The following is a 25,524-nucleotide window of genomic DNA, read 5'->3' as shown; positions in this document are numbered from 1 at the left end:
ATCAGTATTTGCTCATCAGACCCAAGAATTTGGCCTTTTCCAAGGATAACTTTTAACCTCCAATTCAAGAATGTAAGTCTGTTCTTGAGGGGAGTGTAAATGATGGAAAACTGAACATCCTTGTCTCAGTATGGATTCAGTCACAAAAACACAAACAATGCTTTTTTGAGAAAACTTCTAACTCTTCTACTGCTGAATATGTTCAAGTCCATTTTATACAACATGCAATGTTAGCAGTTAAGTTTTTTTTTAAACATACATGTATTTATAACTACTCAACAATACTGGTCGGTAGCTAAACAAATTTGTTTAGTGAGAACATAAGGTGGTCTGTTGTGATCAGAGAAGGAAACAGGCACACTTTAACATATCATACTTTGAGCTTTCTATTACCAAAGTCCAGATGCTAACACCAAAGTTGTAAGGCTGCATTTCATTGCAGGCTGAATCCAAACCGGGACAAGGATGCTCAGTTTTCCATCATTTACACTCCCCTGAAATCAAATGCAAGCTTTCTTTGTGAATGACCTCCACAATGAGTCTGCTCAAATTCATTTAGGAGAACTGTGGTTATCTTTGAAACTCTCCCGTGTAAATTTTACGACCCAAATAAGCCAAGTTTTCTTTGGTGGTAGTGAGGGTAAGGGGTCTGTGTTCATAATGTTACAAGAAATTTGTTAGTGCACAATTTACTTTGGAATTGAAGAGTGGTTGCTGTGCCTTTTCTTACTAAATAAGTGATCCAAATTTTTCACTTTAGGTTTTGTTTCCATAGAGATTTGACTGTAATACAACAGGTTTTGTGTGTGTTTGATTATTGCAGAAGTTTTCTACAGCTCAAATCTGGCAATATCAATTACTGATTTGGTTGCACAGGCCTTATATTTCACATAATTAAGCATAAATGCAGAGCTCTGATTTCCCTTTTCTCACATGAGCTTGTTTCACACTCCGATTAAAACATATGTCCTGGGCCAGGGAATGTCTACAATTTCCAGCTTTTTTTTTTTTTTTAATATGAGCGGCACGTACCGTTAGGGTCTCCTAGTCAGCATGAAGAGTTTTTCTATGTTAGCGATAGAGATAGAGGGAGAGAGGATAAGAGACAGGTGAAAGAATAGCTTTCAGTATCTGGGATGAAATAATTGTCTACATAAAGGATGAAAGATCATTTAAGAGGCATTCTAATTAACTATACAGAATACAATCAGGATATATAGTGCAAGGAAAGACCTGTAATATGGTTCAATATTTTATAATAAAATTTCTCATAGCTAATGCATGCAAATTGTATTGTCTGGCGAGAAGATGGGTAAACAGGATTAATCTACGATAAAATTAAGGCCTAAAAATTCTTGTTTCCGATCCCAGTTTACACACATTACAGCAGCATACTTTGTAGAAGTTGCATTGCTGCACTAGTGGCATAAGCAGGCTGCATTTCAAAACAAACACCATTTAAATAAACTGGATTTACATTAGGGCATGAAAATAAAATCTCACATTAAAAAAAAAATCCTTTAATTTACTGGAAATCTTTTGTTAAATAAAACATTAAGAATTCTGTATTACAGTAAACGAACACAATATAAAACATTGTAACGTGTGGGAAAATTAAAATTCTGATCCAGGGTATATCTGACGTTTTACTGGCTGCACAGGTAGGGAATTTGTAAGAACGTGGAATCTTTGGACATGGTGCAAAAATACTAATGCAATCCTCAAAGGATTTATAATTTCCAGTTCTGCATTACGTATGATCTGGTTCCATTTTTTTTAATTTAAAAAAGATCAAGTGGTTTGGATAAAATAGAATTAAAAAGGATGAAGATAGTCTTGCAATTCAAAAGTTAGTCTCCACATGCAGATTGGGTAGAACCTTTCACCAGCCCACTGCATTGCCTGAAATATTAGATCACCAAAATCTGTGTAAATACACTAGATAGTTTGACTTAATGTTTATTTTAAATGTTGGGAGCTTTGTAATAATTTTAACCTTTCCTGATCTGTACCTCTCTCAAATGGCTCATTAATAACAAAACATGGCCGACAAAGCATTATTGACTCTATTCTGAGTGTCTTTTTTTTTTAAACTGTCAAGTCTGGTCTGGTGAAAGGAACCACAGCCAGCCACCATTTCATGCATAGAATGTAAAAATACAAGAATCTATACAAAGCCACAAACTCCACACAAGCTGCTCAGTCACCTTGCTGTGTGAGCCAGGCCTCCGTTTAATGGTATTGGTGTTACTGTCAACCTCAAAGAAGAAGTGTGGTTCAAAGCCATTCTGTTACAGAAAGAAGCAGAGGAGAAAGCTTTAGGCAAGAGAGTCCAACAGCCTGCACATAATTAGTGAGGGACAGTCTTGGGGAAAGATGCCTACAGTATTCTGCCTTATTTCAATGACTTTTTCCCTTTCAAAACTTGCTCTGTGGTAGTTTTAGTTTTTCCACAGAAAATGACAAATGGATAACAGACTGTTATAGATCTGCATCAAAATAAACTTAGAAATTTAACTCAATTCCCAGATCTTAAGGAAATGAAAATAATTTTTAAAAAATCTACCAAAGCTGGCTGATGTTGGTGAACCAATATCAGAAGCTTTTATTACAGCTCTGGAAATAATGGTTTGAAATTATTTCATAATATAGTTGATTTTTGAGTCAGCAATAGTTTAGACAGAAATTCAACTGCATTTTACTCTGGACTCAACAAACTTTATGGATTTTACTAACTTATCTCAGATTAATATTTTATCAAACAGTATCAGAGATTTTGGAAAAAATTGCTCTTTTGAGTTAAACTTTGTATTATACAGCTTGTGCTACAGTGCATATCGCATACTACAAAACATAACATGGTAACGAGCTAAAACGCGGATCCTGTAACCTTATATCTGGAACTATACTCCAAAGGGCAGCCGGATGCTGGATATACTACGTATTGATCAAAGCAAGATTCTGACAAGTGCAATACGATAGCCATCTGACCCCTAGGAAAACGCTGATAAATCAAAACACTGGAAGTAAGGAATATGTGCTCTCCTGAAACAAAATTTACAGTAACAGGTAAAAATAATCAAGACATTTTGCATATGTAGAATTTTCAGTGTGCCATTGTGGCAGTTCCTTAAGTCCTTTAGTAAGTCACCACGTAACAATTTTTGGATAAATTTATCTAACGTTCTCTTATCAAGTAGAAAATTTGGCCATCAAGAAAAAAGTGATGCACACGTGGCATAAAGTACCTATCCAGACAATGTTCCCTTCACTAAAGAAAAAACTTTCATTCCACTCCTGATTACAGTTCACAGATGTCAAAGATCACAGTAATTGCAACAAACATTCATAATTTTGCCTGAGTCACATACATACGTGCCTACAGTCCGCTTTCCGAGCCGGACAGTCAGTTTGTCAGTGTTTCACAAGAGAAATCAGCTTTTATCCACTGGCATTGGAGATTGTCAACATGAACTAATCATGTCAGTCAGAAGGGTAGAACAAGAGTCGCAGGGTAGAATTGGAGGTGGCCAGAACTATTTTTTCCCCATTGTTGGTTGTGTACACACTTGCGTCGGAAATGTTTTGAGAAGAACAGATTTTTGAGTGTCACGGTTAAAGGTGTTTTTATTTAGTGTTTGTCACCAAAATTGTTGTAAATGCTAAAATGAAGCTATTAAATTACAATTTTCCTCAAAATAACTTTCTGGTGTTTCCTGCTTGCTGTCTTATACGAAAGTTTACTTTCTTCAAGACTAGTAGCAACCACTTTTTTGAAATAAATAGGACATTCCCTAACGTATATGCAGTAATTAGTTTTATTGAGCATTCCTGTCACCAATCTGGTGGAATTACCAGGATTTGGAAATAGAGTGGAGTAGATGTGGTGATGCTTTACTTAATTTAAGAAATTAACAATGTGATTCCTAGATTTAAGATTTTACTGCAATGTACTGCTGTGACGTGGGGTGCAGACGACTGGCTTCTATGTATGCGAGTCACAGTGCCCCATTAGGTCATGTAACTTAGGTGCATTCAATTTGTTTAAAGTAACCAGGAAGACCGCCCACAATATCTATTTTAAAGCGGTCAACATCCATGGGGAAACATGAGGAGTGATATTAATAATCAATCAGGGTATAATAGATTGGCAACCTCCAAACTGAAAGCAAACAAGTGTCTCTGAGGGCACAAAATTCAGCTCCCCATGCCTATTCCTGAAAATCATATTTTTTGCGCACTTTATTTAAAAAAAAGATTGTAATGCGTAATATTTTATTTTTGGTACAACTAAGTAAACTTTGACAGATTCAAAAGAACATAGGCCAGAAATTACTGTTGGCAATAATAATGGGTGAATGTTTAATGCGTTGTTAAAAACTGTGCTGTCCCAATCTTATCCTGTACCAAGTCCCACTCACCCATCACCCCTGCTCTCACTGAGGTACAATGGCTATTGGTTTCCCAACACGTCAAAACTAAAATTCTTGTCCTCGTGTTTAAATGCCTTCTGGGCTCATCTCCTCCCTATCTCTGTAACCTCCTCCAGCCCGACAACTGCACTTCCAAACTCTCCATTCTTCGGACACTGGACTCTTGTGCATCAACTCACCCTTCGCCCCACCACTGGAGGTCATGCTTTCAGCTGCATCAGCCCCAAGCTCTGGAATTCGCTTCCTAAATCCCTCCACCACCGTCCTCCTTCAAGGCCCTCCTTAAAACCCATCTCTTTGGCCAAGTTTTTGGTCATCCCCGCTAATACCTCCTACTTTGGCGCAGCATCCATTTTTTTGATTACACCTCTGTGAAGTGCTTTAAGGCATTGTTCTATGTTAAAGGTTCTATACAAATGTAAGCTGTTATTTGACATTATTTTAACAGGAGGGCATTAACCCATTTATTTTAGCGTCAACTGTAAAGTTGCATTGAAATCTGTACAACTACTTTTTTCATACATAAAATATCTCTAAACTTTTCCAGGAGAAATTAGTTTTGGCTTAAAACAAATCAGAATTATAGCAGGCTCCAAAATGTTGGAAAATGCACAAGATAGTGTCAAAAATCAAAACCTCTGGGAGTGGCATGCCCCCCAGATCTCATAGAAAATAAATCTCATGCCTTCAGCATTCACATTCTCCCTCAATAACTTCAATATTCACCATTGCTGCAAACTGTGCTTTTATGTACTTTAGGATTTTTCCACTACAATAAAAGTGATTAAATGGTGGGAGCACCTGCAGCTTAACTGATGATCAGCACATGTCTTACTGCATCCCTTATCTTCATGTGTCATAACGCATATATTCAGGAATGTTTTTCAGTTCTCAGCTTTTCTGGGGCTGTCACTTTTTGTGAACCTGTTGGTCAGCTTTGTTAGTTTTCTATGTCTGCATGCATGAGCATACTATACACAGTCCAAAATAGCAACTTCGGAATTCAATCAACAGGTTACCCAATCATTATTGTTGATTTTGAGAATCTACCAGCAAAGTACCAAAATACCAATTTTATTAAAAAGCTCCAGAAAACCCCATACATCACACCTGTAAAATGGACTCTGTGTCCAAATATATGTACAGTTAAGTTGTGCATAACAATGGCTATTGATTTATGTTGTTACAACAGTACTCAAGAGTACCGTTTTGATATGAGCCAATAGCTCTCTTATGTTACATCATTTAATGTGTCACTAGATGTTACAAAGGAAAGAATTATGTAATTACTTCAGCAGCTTCTACTCAGAAATAAAAAAGGCTACAATATTATGATAAATAAAACTCTTCCACTGGCTTGCTTAATTACCCCCAGATTGGCAGAAATTAAGAGATCCAGTGATTTTTACCACTGCTTCTGTTGCATATAATTTTTTAATTCAAGAAGCAGTATATTAAATATTAGCACTTCATCCGAAATTTGTACATGGTGTGTAGATCATTAGTTTATCAAAATTAGAGTTATGGAAGTGAGGTCCTGCCAGGCAGGACAATGAACACTGAAGTTAACACACAAAAAAAAAAATCAGCATTCTAGTAAACAGTTCAACAGAAAATACTTTTCATTAGATTACAGGAAGTCCTAAAGGTGGTTTACTGATTTGCTGCGAATCACAGTAAAATCCACCAGGTTCAGCACCAATGTGGCTTCATAGTATTTCATAGTTCTGCAATGAGCTAGCTGCTGCATTATCAATATATAATCATTGACAGCAATACACCAGAAAAACTGAACATACCTGCAATCTAATGGCAATAATAAACATAAAGGTGTGTATTTATCAAGTTTTCAGCACACAAGATTCTATATTTAGCACATAGATCTGCCTTATATTAGAACAATCCCCTGTGTGCTAAAATAAGCAGTCAGCCTTGCATTTATTATTGCCCAACTATAATGTAGCACACTTTGAAATGCAAGCAAGCCAGCCCCAGCCATTAACTGCCACACATCTTTAAAACTCTTAAATAACCCAGGCTGAGGAAAAATATGGCATGACAGCTTTTATTGGTTTTTACATGGAAAAGAATGATTCATCTATCTGGCTATGAAAAAGAAAATGCTTTTACAACATGCAGTTTATTTGTTTGTGTAAAACTATTTTCACTATTTTAGTCAGCTAAAAATGTCCCTGCCGTAAGGATAAATACAGTATCCTAACAACTTGTGAATCCCATCAAGTTAAAAAAAATTCCACTGGTCCGAGATCTGCTAAAAGGTTGGACTAGTCATTTAAAAAAAATCAATGGACGGTGGCCATGCCATGCTGCAGTACTCAGTTTCTGCCTCTACGTGGCCCAGTGGCAACTGAAGAACTACCTATAACAAAAGTACCATGCTTAAAAATGACAGCTTTTATTGTCCATTTCAACAATCCTCTGGTCATAGGAATCTTGACATTACTGTGATTAATTTGTTTAGTAGCTGCAAATACTGTAGCAGCCAAACAGAAAGCAAAAGAAATGAAACAGAGATAAACTTGAGACATCTCAGTGAAAGTAACAGACCAATGAAGAATTAAAGCTAATGCACCTCAAAACAAAAACAAATACATCTTTTGTAAAAAGTTGAAGTCACAAATGATGAAATAAATATATGGCAAAGAAAGATTTAAAGAGGTCAGAAAATAAAAACAGGATGTAATAAACAGAAACTATTTAATTTTAATAAACCTTAAAAGAATTTAGATCAAGTAAATAAAATTTTCAGATGTCATGTCAAGATGAGTTTAAAACTAGAATAAAATAAAATTGAAGGTGAAAAGTAGAAAAGTCAAAAATCCAGTTTAAAAACTATAATCAATGATTCGGACACACATTATGGAAATGCTTTTGTTGCAACAACAGACCAGTGAAGGCAGGACTAGCGGATTTCAGCTCACGCTGGTCTTCGTACAGTTGTCGCATAAAATAACTTGACCACAAAACATTCTGATGCATGGGTAATCTAAAAGCTTTGATATATAGAAGTATAATATATATATTGCAGTGTGTAAGCATGCATTCCAATGATTTGTGTGTGCTCCACTGCACCGAGTAGCCCATTGGTTATGACTGCAGATAGAATATTGGCAGGTGTGGAGTACATGCAACGCAACATAATTCCATGCCTCACTGTTGTCCGGGCAAGATCAGCACAGTGTTACTAACTACGGATTCAAGTCAGAATCAGGTAACCGTGAATAAATCAGTACTAGGTAAAGCTAATGTGAATAGCACAAACCACATCCGTCTTTCCCAACTTCAAGTTGAACAAGAATTGCTTGGGAAGTTTTTGAATTTACAAAGTTTGCACTTTCTCCTTCTCTCCACCCGTTTTGCTCATTTAAGCACTTGCATATAGGCATAATCAATTTAGTGATCTCAAAAAGGCTTGCACTTGAAGGCTTTATTCCCTTTTCTTTAAAGGCCCTGTCTTAAATTATCTTTCAACCAGCAGGGTTATATTATGTCACCAACTCTTTTACTAAGAGGTGAGAATAGAAAAAAACCTTCCCCCACTCCCACAAACTAGTAAAAGACTCCTAGCAAAGGCACTCGATTCTGTGTTGTGTAAGTATCTGGTTGGGAACAGGATTGGAGGTTACAGGAATGGTATTGACTGACATGATCAAATCAATGAAATATGAGGATTCCTATGTTGCTGGGGAAGGGAATTTGTTGTCTGTGCAGGGCAGAAGAATAGTGGAGATGTGGCATTGGATGAATATTTTGCTGTTTTGTTGGATTTCCTTTTATGATTAGTGAATTTTTATGCACAGCTATCTCTTAGGTGATGACATGGGTTTGCCAAGAGATTAAGTGGGAGGGTTCAAGTCCACGATGGGTAGATTGTACACAGTCCATCAAATGAGATGGGTTAATGGACCAAAGTCGTTTCTTGTCCTACATTTTATGTCCTTGTTGCCATTTCTACTCTGTGTTCACCTAATGAAGGTCATCAGTGCAGGGTCAACCGAACAGTACAGTACTCCTTCCTTTTTTGTTTTGGTGCTCTTGCTTATACTATGCACAAAGTGTGGTGGCCACAAATCAAGAGTTCAACTTAGAATTTTCCCCAGCTGACTAGTAATGTGGTTTCATTTGAGATATTCAACCCACTCATTTCATGGATCAGTCCAAGATGTCAGGCGTCAGATTTGGCTTCCAAAGATTTGTAAAACACTGTCACACAGAGCTACGATAAAGCAATTTGTTAAGGGCTCCAAATTAGACCTTCAGCACATCCATTCAGTGAAAGATCAGCGAAACAGCACAACATATCAATTACTTTGCTGAAGAAAGCATAGGTGTTATAACAGTGAATCTAAAGTCACTGATCTTATTCCATTTTTAATATATTATGCAGCATCTTTAGTATCAATTTTTTAAGTTAATTTTACCTTCAACAGGGTGAGAAATGGCAGAAGTAGGGAAGGGAACAATTATTACTCAGTGCCAGCATCAAGTGTTTCCAGGCAAGATATATTAGATGTTAATTAAGGGCCCAGCTGCTCCTCCCACTAATGTGCCGAATGACCAGTATGAATGATTCCACTTAAGTTATTCGCCAGTAAGACTGCCAATTCGAGGCCTTTTGTTCTGTGGACCTGCACCCACGAGAAATTGAATGAGGCTGCCCAAATTCATTTCAGGTAGACATATTACAGGCAGTTGAGTGAGGAGATGTTCATCTCATCAGTTTAGACTGGATTCAAAACTCAAGTAAAAGAGTTGAAAAAACAGTGTCACTGCTTCACTCAATTTCCCACCCATTGTGTTCTTTACTTTGTTTATGGTATAGCGTTTAAAAAGTGATCTAATAAAAGAACAGTACCACTACATCTCTTGCATTCAAGAGACTGATTTGTCTCTCTGCTATTTTTATGACAAATCCAGATGCAAGATAAAAGAGCTTTTTTTTCTCCTTTGCTTGCTTGCCTTTAAGTTATTATTATAGGATGTTGTTTAGCAAAGACTTGACACAAATGTGTTTCCAGTCACTGTAGAAGAAAATTCTGCTTCCACAAGTGTGATAAGGATATTCTCCAGTGATGGAGTACAAGGAATCCTTCCATTTTTATGTGGGTTGTGCTATTCAGTAAAGCTTTAGCTAATGATTGGTAAATTGATAGATTACACATCATGCCATTTCTATGATCTAAATTTCTATTAAAATACAGGCCAATCCATGCAGACACACTCTTACCACTAACAAGGCGCTATCATCTGTGTGCTGGGACCGTCTGATAGGGAAATGTTTGGGGAGCTGGGGGGAGGGGAACGGGGAGAGAAATGAATAATCATAAAACACAACAAATATTCTCAACAGTCACATGTAGGGACAAGCAAACTAATCATCTGAACAGAGTTAAACCAAACCAAAATAATGCAAATTCTGTATGGGTGCAAACAATTAACATATACTTAATGATTCTGGAATTCAGTCAATTACAGGAAACCAGACTATGCATCTCACTTTACATTTTACATTAGCATGACTTGGTTCATCATAGTTCAGACAAACTGTTACTCATGTACTGTCAGTTGTTGTAACTGTTTTCAGGATCTGGGTAAACAGCACATTTAATCAAACTGCATATGCTACAGCATGTCTGTGTAAAAGAATTGGGAAGTTTAGCACTGCCTAATTTCAGTCTTTTGAAGATTCAGTGGTTCTGAATTATCGTGGTGAATTGCTTTTAAAATGTTACTTAGTAATTCTAACGTTTAAATCTTTCAACTTAAAAATCAAACTGTAAAATCGTCTGACCATCAACCGAAAATGTTTGTGCACTGCTTGCTTTAATGTGGAACTGGGGAACAGGGAAGCGGAACAGTATACTGGAACCTCAATTTACTGTCTCAACAAAGCTGTAGAGCTGGGTGCCAAGCACAGCTCAGCTACTTAATCATAAAAAGGGATTTTTAAAAAACTGAAACAGGAATTTCATAAAATATATGCACCATATTAATCTACTTATATATTTATTGTAAATTCATGTAGTCTGCTAAGTGCTATGAGCTTACTAAAGTAATGGAATTGTTTTTGATCAAATAACTGCAATAATGTCCAACAATATGTTATGTTAAATAGGGCAAGCTACAAAAAAATGATGGTTGGAAATTACATAAAAGCTACTTTGAATATTACATGCTGGCACATCTTCAGCCTACATTAGACTGTGAATGAATAAAATTGAGAATGATTACCATTTCAAAATTGTGGTTAAATCAACAGAAATCTTTTCATTAAAAGGTTAATTTTCATTTGCAAGTAGCAACAAGGAAATGCTAATAATCAACTCAAAGTTGAATATTTAAACTGGTTTATAGAATATCCAAATTTTTTAAAGCTCAGTGCTTAATTGATCCATTTAAGTAGTTACGGAAACTTCAATATCAAAAATCAAATCAGCATATCCGTTTGTGAAAGAAATCTAGTGTCTTTTATTTGAAACCAAGTAGTCTTTTAAGAGCAAGGAATGTAGTTTCTATTTAAAAGGACTGCCCCATTTCTGATAAAAAGATTACCTGTCAAAATGTTGTTGTTGGGTGACTTACTCTTTTGGGTCCTGTTGCCTAAGGCCACTCTGGGAGGTAAATTACAGGAGGCAGTGTGAACATCTCAGAGTAGCTCCACTCACTGCCTGAAGCAACCCATTCAGGAAAAACACACTATGGGTTTTCAGACAAATGGGGAAGTAGTTTGAACAGAAAGGTACTCCTCCTATTCTCACCTTCTCTTTGAGAGGAAAAGTATATACACATATGCAAATGTGTTCCTGATAGTGCAGCACATTTGTTTAAAAATTAATTAAATTTAAGTTATAGTAAGTCTGTATATGTAGGTCTGTGTATGTAAATTTAAGTCCACCAAAATAGTGTTATTTTAAGTGCCAATCGAAGATCAGTCTGGACTCAATCCACCTCCGGTTAAACTTTGCATTCTAATTGGGACTGGACAAAACACCGTGAGGAACAAAAAAAAATGAAACCTGATGATTAAACTGGTTATGTTCTTGTCTCCTAACAAGTGCACAATGCCAGCAAAAATGGGGGGGAAAACTGCTGCGAAAACTGTGTCAAAAAGGATAAAGTTTTTACAAGTTACAATTCAATAAGAGTCATTAGAGATTGGGGAGGGGTGGGGTGGGGGAACAGTAGTCTTCCAGCTTTGCACAGGAAGACTAGTTTGAAACATCCACTCTATAGTGCTCACAACAATCAGACAATTATTTTGAGTTCTGAATTTGGAAATGTTGCTACCCTTGTACAATTCTATAAATAAAAAAGATGTTTACAAGGATATTCATAAAATGCATTAAAAAAATTACTGTTCACTGCAGAAAGCGATATAGCAAAACAAGAGGCATTGATCTGTCAAGACAGAAGAGGAAAATCCACATCCTCTACAAACCTGTCATTGTGATATGGAAGAGCAGTTACTATAGACTATTTATGTACAAATCTACTCCAGAAAACCTATAAATATTACAAAATCCTCCAAATTAATTTCTTAAATGGCAATTTTGTTCTAAATAACTCGATATCGAAGCATGTCTGGAATATGATCAGTACAAATGAAGTACTCCAAAGGAGTGAAAGGTGACCGGCGTATAGAGATGATTTAGTCAGACGCAAAGATCACATATTCTGGTATGTGATGTTTTTCCTTTACAAGCGGTTAGGGTGATACTGTCCTTGAAGTGTGAACTGAAAGGTTATGTGACACTAACATCACTGTCCCTTTAAAAAGAGTCAGACAGATCTCTCACCATTCACTCTATTCTCCAACATCCAGCTAAACCTGCACAAGGACTTACATCACTGTGATCGCTGTCTGAGGGACTCTGTTTCTGAGGGCTCTGGCCACTCTTTTGCTGCAGGGAGATAAAGCACAAACACTATCATCTTAACCACCATTCCTATAAATGATATTAAAGTGGCAGCTCCGTAAGTTGTACATTTGATTAATGAGTTTGTACTTTTACACCTGCCAACTCAGATAGAATACTTACCAGCACACAAGTAACTTGCAACTTTGCTAAGCTCCAATGCTTCCATCTTTTACTCACATCTTAAAGCCGCGTGACCCATGAGAAAATGGTGCTGATTGTTTGAAAAGTGGTCCTGAAACATCTGACATATTTTAAAGCATCAAATGTGAAAGTGCTGCTGCAGGATGAGTTATCTTGGGCACATGTAACCCAACTGCACCCAGACAACAAATCCATGATGTTCCAAGGGTTAATATTAGTCACAACAACGTACACCCAAGCATATAAATACCAGTGTTAATGAAAAGGGCCTAATTTATATATTTTAAATGAACATTTTGAGTTAGTATTAACGTTTGAGAATTCTCTTTGGTATTGATCAAGTTGAACATAATGTTAGGGGTTACATTTGCAATCATTCAAAGAAGTTCCCAAAAATGTGATTTTGAAACAAACTCATCTGATGGGAAAGGCACGATAAAGTTGGTAAAGTTGAAAGTCTAACTTTACTGATTGCTCCGTTGGTAAAGCCAGCATATAATGGCGCCATACAGACCAGGTAGATCCCCAGATTAGATGCCTGATACGTAACATGGGTGACAGCAGCGACACTACATTTAGACTCGACATTCCTGGACTAGAAAGGAGCATTAGACCAAAGCTCCTACTCCAGATTAGTATCCAGTGTGCATATGTGCATAGACATCGGAACAAGGAGAGGTCTGTGATTCTCCCATTGCCCACAGGTACAAATCGCTGCCAAAATCACCTGTCTAGATTAATACATGAAGGACTGCCATTTCCATTTGGACTGGAGGACACTACCTTTTTAAAAGGAATCTAGAGGATAAGAGGGGAGAAAAAAAAAACAACAAATTTTGTGGTAATTATTGACTTCATTTTAAGTTTGTAAGATGATGGATTACTTCTGAAAGAGCTGTAATTGAAATACTGATAGCTCAGAATATACTACAGGAAACTTTGTGTTATCCGGAGGCTAAATGCCCGGCAAGCTCGAGCCACCGGCAAAAATCAGGAGCCGTTTTGTTCGGTTTTTTTTCTTCGCGTGGCTTTTTTTTCCAACAGTCAGGCTCTGCAAAGTCTCTCTGAAGCTGTTGCTAAGCAAGTGTTTGTTGTCAGATACGGAGATGAAAAGCTCCGTATGCTTCAACATTAACGCTGGTGTGTCCGGCAGTTTTGAGGGAACGGCAACAGCTCGGTCCCGTCGGTGCCGGATAGCACAAAGTTTCCTGTAATTGGCAAGTGCCTTAAGGTAGATGAGGCTTTAAATATGAAGAGAGTTTTTAAAGTCATTGGGGCAATACATAATCCCCCTCCCCACTTAGAAACGACTGGGTGCAGGGGAGGAAAACATTTGAAAAAGAACAGTCCTCCCATGGACTGATACCACTTTTGATTCATTTGAGTTCAGCTAGACTATTAGGGAATGCTGAGCACAGGCTGGGGAGTCACAGAGCTCCTAATGAGTGGTTACAGAATAGTGTCAGCAGAAGTCTGGAGCAACTTTCTTGACTATCCCTGAGGAACGCAGAAACAAGGGCTTGCAATTGAGCCTGCTCTGCAATTTTGTTAGCTATTTAGGTTGGTAAAAGTTCGGAGAGTGGGAGACCTAAAAGAAGAAAAAAGGCTAAAATAGGGAGGGGAAACAAAGTAGAGCTCCCACAGACCATTTCTTCAGTAAACTAACAAAGTTGGTACATTCTGGACTGTACCTGGAAAATTACAACTGCATCGTTATTAGATCTTTAAAATATGTGTGCTTACTCTCACAAAGTCAAGGACAGCTTCTTTCTGAATTTGTTTTGTTCGGATTCTCTCTTCATATTGTTGGGCTGCGAGTTGTGCCTCTCTTCTGGTCCGTTCCACCAGTAGTTGCTCACGTCGCCTCTGCAACTCCAACTCTGAGCACCCCACATTTGAAGTCTGACAAGTACAGCATTCAAATCATTTAACCTGTTCACCAACCACTGATTTTCAAATGAAAAATTCCTTTTACAACATTAGGTTCCAGGTGCTGTAATGTAAAACTGTATTTTAAGTATACCCATTATGCCTAATCTACGAAAGGAACAGGTCAGCAATGATGAATTCTGAATGTCCGTAAGATTTAACAGTTGAAGATCCATGCAACGCTATTCTATTTTCAAAGATGTCTTTTTAAGGATTTAAAGAAGTTATCTTTGTCCTTCTTCATTGGCTCCCTGGATTGCAATGCCCGCAACACAACCTGCTCTAATGTCTGCCAGTCCCACTCTGTAACCAACTGGGGGGAAGGTGAGCAAGTATCACAGTCTGAATTCTCTTTTATTTAAGTGAACTGGTTCACCTGATTATCCTGTATTGGGAAAATCATAGGCATTAACCCAACTTCTACTACTCTGCAGTGCAGTGTGTTAGTTATGACGAGGGGAAAAACAAAAATGAAATTGGGAAGAGACACAGAATTGAACAATTAAATTTAAGAAACTGCCTCGGTTTCAAGTAGTCTTCATTGATGGAACAGACATAAAATATATCAATTTCTCTATATCTATTGTACACTTAAATAACATGGGCTGCACAATTCTTCTATTTAACTCTATCTTGACATTTTAATCTAGCTCCATTACAGCTGTAAATCATTGCATCTGGGTCCTTCCAGACCAACTTCAACATTTTAATTGCAATTCCCCAAGCACTTCAATAATGCAGCAGTTCAGATATTACAAAAACTGCCCAAATAACTGGTGGGATGACACAGATGATTTAACAGAAGGCACTTTAATGTGATCAACTGCATAATAATTACCACATATTGGCCACTAGATGGAGTTTGAGAGATCAAGCCAGCATCTGAAAATCCACTGGAAAGAGAAAAAGAAATGTAATCATCAACAACAATTTGTATTTATAATCAGAGGTGTTCAGTAAAAAGTAAATGCTAAATGAGCAGGTCTAAGTTTAGAATCTTCAACAATAATGGGAAAACTTATATTTATCAAATGATAATCCGAGTAAAATATGTTAAGATTACATCAATATTGACATTTAAAACTCACATTCAATTATAGGCTATAGACAAGTTAGGTTGTTACATCTTTTTAGGACTAAAGGGAATCTTAGGAATTACTGGATTATGCTAGTCCATGCCAATATGGAACTGCTGCTTTTTCCCCCAAATAAACAGCAATCAAATATCTGTAACATTGCTTTGCAAAGTAAAGGTTATCTAGTGGACATGGAAGAGTTATAATCCAGTGTCTCCAATTAGAGATTCTCCACACCAACTGCCCTCAAAAGGTAGCATTTTCCCACTTCGTGCTGAGGAAATGTCGTGCCAGTTTCTGCAGAACAGCTTATTCATTGGAATTCTCCTGGAGAGATCTAGTGTGAAGCAGCATTACCAGCAGTGCTTCCAATGGTAACAGGACGCTGTTATTCTCAGGCAGACTTTGCACAGCTGAACTCTCCTCAGACTGTCTATTATTTGGAATTTTGTGTTTCAGAGAAAGTAAAAGAATTGGAGATAGAGAATAGATAACTAATGAAGAAGTATAAAATATGGAAATGAGAAGAAATCTTGGACGGATGATTTTTTACCTAAATTTTCAAGTGTTGTGTCTAATTTAAAGTTTCTCACTAAATCCCTGAAAGCAGTCCAACATATTCAGGAATCCCTCCGTTCAGATTGCTGTTTTTTTTTTAGGCAAATCGTCAGATTTGTTTCAAAGCATCTAGTTGGTTAACAGGGCTAACTTGGGTATTAAGGCCACACTGAAAAACCGTGTCAACAACTGATGTAACCCTGCTATTTAACATCAATTTGAAACACCACAGTGTGTCAAAAAAGGTCTGAAAAGCAACCACACTCCTCTCGCCAGCTTGGACAAAATGAATCCAAATTCAGAATCAGAAATCTTAAGGAAAAAGAGTTTCTCAATTTCATTTCCTTTCATGCTAGCTAACCATTTTATTTGTTCACATGGAAGGATTGCACTTTACATAAATAAAATGCTGTTTTTTGGGTGTGGGGGAGGGGGAAAGAGGAGACAGGATGAATTGGTGGGCATATATACCTTCAAATCCCAAGTTCAAACCCTGATCTGTGCTGAGTTAGCTGAGGCAGCAGTGCAGGCGCTACAGTGGTTTTAGCACTATAGTGGGGGTGTGGGAAGAAGGAGGGAATAAAAGGAAAGAGGTGCTGTGGCCAGAGAAAAAAAATTCATGGCTCTCAAGTCCTGAATGCTATCCATTGATCCTGAGGGAAATTATAGTGTGTTAGACGTGTTACACATGTGGACTTCAGATAAGGTAGGGTGCTAACAATCGCTACCCAGAAGCACATGGGCAAAGTACTGGAGGCTGCTGACACCAGTGAAACTCCACCCCGCACGCTTACCTTCAGGAGGGGAGGAAAAACTCAAATAAATTCTGCTCAACAAGATGTCTGTAGGTTCATGCAAGATATCTGACAAATCCATAATTAAGCTGTGCTTTCCTTTTAAAACAATCATTTCTTTGTAAATCTGAACTCACCGTTCCTTTAATGCCTGCTGTCGCTCACCATCATGCCACAGTTGCAAAGTTTCAGGTCTCCTGGAGCCAATGGCCTCATTTCTGAAAAGTTAAAATTGTTATTGTGTATACGCATGATGCATGGCCAGCTGTGTGATCTGTCATTAATTTCATGAATGTTAAAGGCCAAATAATGAGAGGTTAAACATCTAGTACACTTCTATTGGTCTAGGGCCCAGCTACATCAGAACATTCAATTCAGTGGGGGTTCATTTCACTGCTGCAAAATTCCAATTCTGCCACTTTATGGCGTTAGTGGACTATATAAATGATCTTATAACACCTAGTGCCAGAAATTACACACAAATAAACCACAATCTAATAGGTTAATCCACAACTAATATTGTAAAGTCTGTGGGTTGTTTAGTTAATTAATACACAGACTACCAGAGTAACTTAAAACAGGACTTTACTATTCGAAGGTCAGGGCGAATCTGCCCAATAAATCCTGACACAGCACTTATATACCGGTGTGGTCACCGTCGGTATTACAGTATACAGAAGCCAACAAAGTAGTGCAACACCTAAAGTAGTTCTCTTAAAGGTGGACGGTTACATACAATAGTTCTCTTAAAGGTAGACGGGTACATACACTACAATCCTCCCTTTTTAGCTTACAACATACTGATTCCCCATTAAACATACATTATAACATATATACAACTTTATGCAAGACAGTTCACAGATTCAGTCTCTCTGAAGGTTTCCGGACTCTGTCCGGATAACGCCTCGGTGGTGTCGTAACACCCGGCGGGGTAGTAGGTGCTTCTGGCAAGGTCGATTCGGCTTGAAGGACAGTGTCAGGTTCATCTGATTCCAGTATTACCAGATCGGAGGTAGGTGTTCTGGGTATCTCTGTCTCAACATTAACCGTGTAAGGTGGTGGAGTAGGTTGGCCATTTGTGGCTGACCCTATGATCTGGTCAACATGGCGCCTTATTATACTGTCCCCAATGTCCACCGTATACATCAACGGCCCTAGCCTTTTTCCAATAGTTCCAGGCTGCCATTTCTCGGTACGGTAGTCCCGGGCCAAAACTTGTTGACCTATCTGAAAAGATCTAGTTGGCCTTTCATTCATGCCCTGGAATTGCCGGTTCTCTACGTCCCTTCTGACGTTTGGCTTAAGCAAATCCAGCCGGCATCTTAGTCGTCTATTAAAAAACATCATGGCGGGAGTTTGATTTGTGGCCGCATGTGTTGCATTCCTGTACGCCAACAAGAAGCTATCCACCTTATGTTGTAAGTTAATGGCTTCATTACCCATGGCCTTTATGGCCTTCTTGAAGGTCTGGACAAACCTTTCAGCCAATCCATTGGAGGCGGGATGGTATGGGGCTGACGTGTAGTGCTTAACCCCATTGCTCTTTAAGAATTTCTTGAATTCTTCGGACACAAATTGCGGTCCATTATCAGAACAGATCTGTTCCGGCAGCCCATTCCTAGCAAACATGGTCCTTAACACTGTGATGGTTTTTTCCGTGGTGATGGTGGACATCTTTATTACCTCCGGCCACTTGGAGTGTGCATCCACCGCTATTAGAAACATTGAGTCCATAAATGGACCAGCAAAGTCGATGTGTACCCTTTGCCAAGGAGATGAGGGCCACTCCCATGGATGCAGAGGAGCCTGTGGTGGCGCGTTTTGGACCTTCTGGCATCCTAGACAGCTCTTAGTGATTTCTTCGATGTCCCCATCAATGCCTGGCCACCACACGAACGCTCTTGCTAGGTTCTTCATTTTCACTCCACCCAGATGTCCCTCGTGCAGCTCCTTTAACACCTTCTGTTGAAGTTTGGGTGGAATCACCACTCTAGATCCACACATCAGGGTTCCTCGACACACTGACAGCTGTTCTTTTCTCTGCGAAAATGCTGGCAGCGTTGGTTCGCCCTGTGCTGGCCATCCCTCCACCGTTAAATCATAGACTCGTGAGAGAGTCGGGTCATTTCTTGTTTCGTTTTCGATCATCGAATTTGTTACTGGTAGACATTCCACTATGGATGAGTGGAACATCTCTACCGGGTCCACTGTAGTCGCTTCTTCTACTATCGGCAATGGCAAGCGCGATAACCCATCAGCATTTCCATGCTGTTTGGACCTTTTGTATTCGATGTCATATTGGTGTGCCCCAAGTAACACGGACCACCTCTGTAACCTTTGCGCTGTCATGGTGGAAACGGCCTGGTTAGGGTTGAATATGGACACCAACGGCTGGTGGTCTGTCAGTAATGTGAACTTCTTGCCCTGCAGGTAATGATTGAATTTCTTTACGCCCCACACAAGGCTGAGGGCCTCCCTATCTATTTGAGCATAATTTCGCTCCGCGGAGGTCAATGATCGGGACGCGAATGCCACTGGCCTTTCCGAGCCATTTGGTAACTTGTGTGAAAGTACTGCTCCAATTCCATAGGGGGAAGCATCACAAGCTAGACGAAGAGGTAACGTTGGGTTGAAATGAGCCAACACTTCTTCAGAGGTAATCAACGCCTTGCTTCTGCGAAAGGCCTTTTTACATTCCTCACTCCACTTCCATGGTACTTCTTTCCGCAACAGAGCATTCAGCGGATGCAGCACCGTGGATAGATTCGGCAGAAACTTGTGATAATAATCAATCAACCCCAAGAATGATCTTAACTGTGATACGTTTTCCGGAGCGGGGGCCTTCACGACAGCTTCTATCTTGTCAGGTGACTTGTGCAGCCCCTCTCGGTCAATGACATGACCGCAGTACGAGATCCGTTTTTGGAAGAACTCACATCTCTTGCGATTAACTCGAAGGCCATATTCCTTCAACCTAGTGAGCACCAGTTTCAAATTTGTGAGGTGTTCTTCCTCGTCTTCTCCCGTAATCAGGATATCGTCTAAGTAACACTGCGTGCTTGGAATTCCTTGTAATACCTGCTCCATGGCCCTCTGCCAAATTGCTGGAGCCGAAGCTATCCCAAAAACCAGTCTATTATAACGATACAAGCCTCTGTGTGTGTTGATGGTGAGGTACTGACGCGACTCTTCCTCGACTTCCATTTGTAAGTATGCCTGTGCCAGGTCTATCTTGGTGAAGTGTTTCCCTCCAGCCAACGAAGCAAAGATATCTTCAATCCGCGGAAGCGGGTATTGTACCATGTGAAGCACCGGATTCACTGTGATCTTGAAGTCTCCGCAGATGCGGACCTTCCCCGGTCCCCCTGGCTTGTTACTTGGTGAAGACTTCATGACGGGAACAATGGGCATGGCCCACTCACTCCAGTCCACTTTTGACAGTACCCCTGATCGTTCAAGTTCTTCCAGTTCTGCCTCCACAGCAGGTTGTATCGCGTAAGGTACCGATCTGGCTTTGAAAAATTTTGGGCTTGCATGTTCTGCAATCTTAACCTTTGCTTTAATTCCTCGCAGTGTTCCCAGTCCTTGCTGGAATACCTCTTTAGCTTCGTCCAATATTCTGGACAACCGTTCAGGTTTGACATCTTCCTTTCCGGAATCTACCGTCATGGTGTTTAGTGAATGCCAGTCTATCTTTATTTTCCTGATCCACTCCCGTCCCAGAAGTGGTGGACCTCCCTCAGGCAACACATACAGGTCCATCCTTTGGTGATCTTTGTCCTTGTATCTCACCTTGACTTCTATCTTTCCGATGGGGTATACTTTGTGCCCCGTGTATGTCTGCAATACTAGTTCCGTATCCCGTAGGGGAATACGCTTGAATAACTTTTTATAATCATGCTTATTCATGACCGTCAACGCCGATCCGGTGTCCACTTCCATTTTCACTTGGACTTTTGCAATCTGTAGTGTGATCCAGATAGCTTGTCGGTCAGCTTCATTACTCACATTGTGAATTCTCAGACTATCCAGCTCCTGGCCGTTTGGGTCTGAGTCCGAATTCTGTTCGTCTGAACTCTTCTCAGCCACCTTGTGTACCTTGTTGTGCTTTTCCTGTGATGGCTTCCTTTGGTTGTTGGTCTTCTTCCCTGACCGGCATACCTTAGCTATGTGACCCAGTTTGCCACATTTCCTACATTCCTGGTTCTTAAACCAGCATTGGTTCTGGTCGTGTGTTGTCTTCCCACAACGATAGCATTTTGTTGTACTCGAGGTAATTTGATCCACACTGAGTGCCACTGCCTTTAGCTGCATTTCCGCAGTTCCCTTCGCTGCGGCTTCGTGCGATGCTGCAATAAGGTCAGCCCTGTCAAGTGTAAGGTTGTTCTCTTCGAGTAAGATGGCGGTTCCCGCGAAAATGGCGGTTTCCCGCGCTTATCTTCTCTCCCCGCCCACTTCAATGGCGGTTTCCCGCTTCTGTCTTCTTCCCCGCCTAATGGCGGCTTCCCGCGTTTCTTCCCTAGCGGGAGGGGTACACTTTCCCCACGGGCGACGGCCGCTGGCTTTCAGGTTCACAGCCTGCGCGTCGGCTTCAGTGCTTTCCCTTTTCTCGGCAGGGCAACCGGCGCTGGGTACACCCCGTTGACGGCGAACAGTTTCAGCCGCTGGGCTGGCTCTCGCTCAGTTCCCCTTGCTCGGGCTCTGTCTCTCTCCCGCTCGCTCGGCTCTACCGGCGCTGGGTACCCCCCGTTGACGGCGAACAGTTTCAGCCGCTGGACTGGCTCTCGCTCAGTCTCCCTTGGTCGGCTCTGCCTCTCCCGCTCGCTCGGCTCCCAATCACGCCTCCCAGCCCTCTCGCAGTCCGGAGCTTCCCTCCCCGGCTGCGGCTGAGTTTTTATATCTTCCCGCGCCTACGCTCCCGGTCGCAGCGCTTCGTGGCTTCGGTCGCTGCCCAGCCTTTTTCGCCGGTCGCGGTCTAGCTGTCTCACGACGCCGTTGCGTCCCCAGCCTGTCTGTACCGCGGCTTCCTTGCTCCACGCTGCCCCAGTCTCAGCGCCTCTGGGCCCGACTTCTGTCCGGCTCCTTTCCCCCTCGACCGTGGTCGAGTGCACCGCCCTTATCCTCCGGTTATTCTTTTTACTTTTCCCTTACTCACAGTCACCGTGGCCGGCTTGCTTCTCGTGCTGATCGGCTCACTCCTCACCGTGGCAGAAGGGACAGTCAGTGCCTGTTGCTGATGGAAGTCTTTGTCTCTGAATTCTTCCTCCTTTCCAGCTCTGCAGACTCGAGTTTTCTCCCAGCAGAATGACGAGGGCGGTTGCCTCTTCTCGACGCTCGTTAACTGCTTCGGAAGTATTGTTGCCGCAGGGTACGATCGGACTCGTCGCCACTGTAAAGTCTGTGGGTTGTTTAGTTAATTAATACACAGACTACCAGAGTAACTTAAAACAGGACTTTACTATTCGAAGGTCAGGGCGAATCTGCCCAATAAATCCTGACACAGCACTTATATACCGGTGTGGTCACCGTCGGTATTACAGTATACAGAAGCCAACAAAGTAGTGCAACACCTAAAGTAGTTCTCTTAAAGGTGGACGGTTACATACAATAGTTCTCTTAAAGGTAGACGGGTACATACACTACAAATATAACCAGCAATCTTAGGATCAAACTAAAAATGGGAATTAAATGATAATAGGCATACAATATTACACCTCAATGAGGTATGTATTCCTCCATACTCTACAGTGCATATTTTCTATTTGTCTGTTGTAACATGTTGTCCACAGCAGGGACATTTTTGTGAATCTGCAACTAAAAATCCAAATCTGCAGTCCTCTCCCACATTGCTGGCAGCTGCTTACTTCTTTTGTCTTGGTCTAAATCCTCAATTAGGAGTGCAAGAACACAGCCTGAAGCCCAGGGAATTCAAACAGGTAAAACCAGTTCAGTAAGTTGCGAGCAGCATAGCAGAGGAACCAATCGATAATGGAGTGTGGATGAAAAGCAGCGGCTTCCTGTCCTCGCCTGTGCTACATGCCTCCCTGGCTGCCTACCTCCACGTTGAGCTGCTCCCAGGGCTGTAGATAAGTTTCATTGGTTTACTGGCTTTCACTTAAAAGCATGTATAGCACCAACACCAATGCCCTCATCTTCTGAAGGTCCTGCACTTGCCGGCAGGAAAACAGTTGTTCCCTTTCTCATGGTATATCTGCTAAAGTAAAAATTACTCAGCGAATATAGCATAACCTCTATGGGCACTTTAAAAAAAAAAAGTGAACAGTGGCAAATTGCAGCCAGTTACCTGGGAGGACTGTAGCAAAAGGAAGGGCAAGATGCAGATAGGGGGGGTGGGGGGGGGGGGGGGGGAGCGCAAACAAAGGAAGGGAGATTTGCTTCTTCACTGCACCTGGGGAATATTCTTGGAGCAGAGAACTGGTGCAATGTGGTCTCCCTAACCTGAAGACAATAGGCCTGTGCCTGGAGTAGGTATAGGTTCAGTATAAGAATGTAAACGAGATGGGAATGGGGTGTCCGGACTTCTCACTTCAGCAAAGGCACCTTGCGGTGGGGCTGCATCAGAATCCTCCTGGACCAAAGGGCCTACAGGGGCAGCTGGAAGACATGATGGCACAAGCCTCCCACAATGACCCCATAACAGCCAGTGGCCAGGAGCACACCGGCAGCTGTGTCCCTGTTTCCTCGTTTTCCCCTTTCCCCTGAACTCAGATAACGGTGAACAAGAGTGCACTCTGTCTGATGAGGAGAGGGGGAGGGTGACTGTTGGAAGCTGAATGAAGAACAGGACTGGTGACAACAGGGGGGGAGGAAGAGTAATACCAAGGCTACAAAGGGGAATGGTGTGGAGATGCCGGAGTTGGACTGGGGTGGACAAATGTAAGAAGTCACACAACACCAGGTTATAGTCCAACAGCTTTATTTGAAATCACAAGCTTTCGGAGCGCTGCTCCTTCTTCAGGTGAAGTGGAGAAATGCATAAAGACACAGCTTATATAGTCAGAGAATCATGTCAGATGTTTACAGGTAACCTTTCCAACTGCCATTTATCGCACCTCGGCAGAGAGATAATCACAGCAAAGGTGTGAATGGTGTCCAAACAGGTCAGTCAGGGAAACATTACATCAAAGAACAATGAGGTGGGGTCACAAGGGGTCAAATATTGCAGATGCTGGGGTCTGTATGAAAAACAAAAAAAGACAAAAAACATTTTTTTTGGCTGGAAATCACAGCAGGTCCGGCCGCATCTGTGTAGAGAGAACAAGCCAATGTCGACTCGAGTCTGGATGACCCTGCATCAGGTGGGGTTACATGTAGCGTGACATGAACCCAAGATCTCGGTTGAGGCCGTCCTCATGAGTGCGGAACTTGGCTATCAGTTTCTGCTCGACGATTTTGCGTTGTCGTGTGTCTCGAAGGCCACCTTGGAGAATGCTTACCCGAAGATCGGAGGCTGAATGTCCTTGACTGCTGAAGTGTTCCCCGACTGGGAGGGAACACTCCTGCCTGGTGATTGTTGCGCGGTGTCCGTTCATCCGTTGTCGCAGTGTCTGCATGGTCTCGCCGATGTACCATGCTCCGGGGCATGTTTTTTGTCTGTTTTTTTGTTTTTCATACAGACCCCAGCATCTGCAATATTTGACCCCTTGTGACCCCACCTCATTGTTCTTTGATGTAATGTTTCCCTGACTGACCTGTTTGGACACCATTCACACCTTTGACTGCTGTGATTATCTCTCTGCCGAGGTGCGATAAATGGCAGTTGGAAAGGTTACCTGTAAACATCTGACATGATTCTCTGACTATATAAGCTGTGTCTTTATGCATTTCTCCACTTCACCTGAAGAAGGAGCAGCGCTCCGAAAGCTTGTGATTTCAAATAAAGCTGTTGGACTATAACCTGGTGTTGTGTGACTTCTTACAAAGGGGAATGGGTAAGGTAAGAGAAGACAGAAATAGCCAGGGGAGGGGAGAAGAGGAGGGAAAGGCATAGAGAGTGAGAAGGGGAAAAGGAACAGGAGAGCATGAAGTTAATGTAACAGGTGGAGGTCCATGGGGAGCGCAGGCCGTAAAGCACACATCAGTGAACAAACGAGCGAGGGCGAGAGTGTGCAGTGCTCCACATTATCAGCTACACCCCCAATTTGGTATAATATGCAAATTTTGACACATACCTCCAATTTTTGAGTCCAAATTATTTGTGTATATGGTGAACAGTGGTCCCAGCACAACACCACCTCACCTTCTGCCAGTCAGAGAAACTCCTATCCTCTGTTTTCTAGTTATCTTTCAATCCATTCTGCTACCTGACTCCATACGCCTTGACCGTTGTCATAAATCTATTACGTGGAACCTTATCAAAGGCTTGAAAGAACATGTATACCACACCCACAGCTTTGCCCCTGTCTACTCTTTCTGTTACTTCAAAGAATTCAATGAGGTTGGTTAAACATGACCTTCCTTTTAGAAATCCATGTTTTGTTATTATATTCTCCATCTCTAGATGTTTTGTTATCTGATCTTTTAGCAAGGATTCTAGTATCTTTCCTACCACTGATGTTAAGCCAACAAATCTATAGCTCCCTGGATTAGTTCGATCTCCCTATTATTTCTGGTTCACTTTTTAAATGAAGAA

General features: G+C 40.9%; 1 protein-coding gene across 10 annotated transcripts in view; it reads right to left on the bottom strand.

The window, feature by feature from the left end:
• The window catches only part of lrch3 (leucine-rich repeats and calponin homology (CH) domain containing 3), a 157,933-nt gene that overhangs the window by 21,614 nt on the left and 110,795 nt on the right, over window positions 1–25,524 (bottom strand). For 3 of the 10 annotated variants that reach the window (XM_085990089.1, XM_085990086.1, XM_085990090.1), the window contains exons 11-16: window positions 17,009–17,089; window positions 15,282–15,336; window positions 14,258–14,416; window positions 12,299–12,355; window positions 9,682–9,741; window positions 2,208–2,288 (exon numbers count right to left, since the gene is read on the bottom strand). In XM_085990089.1, coding sequence (XP_085846215.1) covers window positions 2,208–2,288; window positions 9,682–9,741; window positions 12,299–12,355; window positions 14,258–14,416; window positions 15,282–15,336; window positions 17,009–17,089 — 493 coding nt within the window. The remainder of the gene's footprint in view (window positions 1–2,207; window positions 2,289–9,681; window positions 9,742–12,298; window positions 12,356–14,257; window positions 14,417–15,281; window positions 15,337–17,008; window positions 17,090–25,524) is intronic. The other 7 variants (XM_085990088.1, XM_085990092.1, XM_085990091.1 and 4 more) reach the window with 4 other exon arrangements.

This window comes from Somniosus microcephalus, chromosome 6, assembly GCF_052327205.1.
Source record: "Somniosus microcephalus isolate GS21.2 chromosome 6, FLI_Smic_1.0, whole genome shotgun sequence".
Classification (NCBI taxonomy): Eukaryota; Metazoa; Chordata; class Chondrichthyes; order Squaliformes; family Somniosidae; genus Somniosus; species Somniosus microcephalus.
This window is presented reverse-complemented; position numbering and strand designations above follow the sequence as displayed.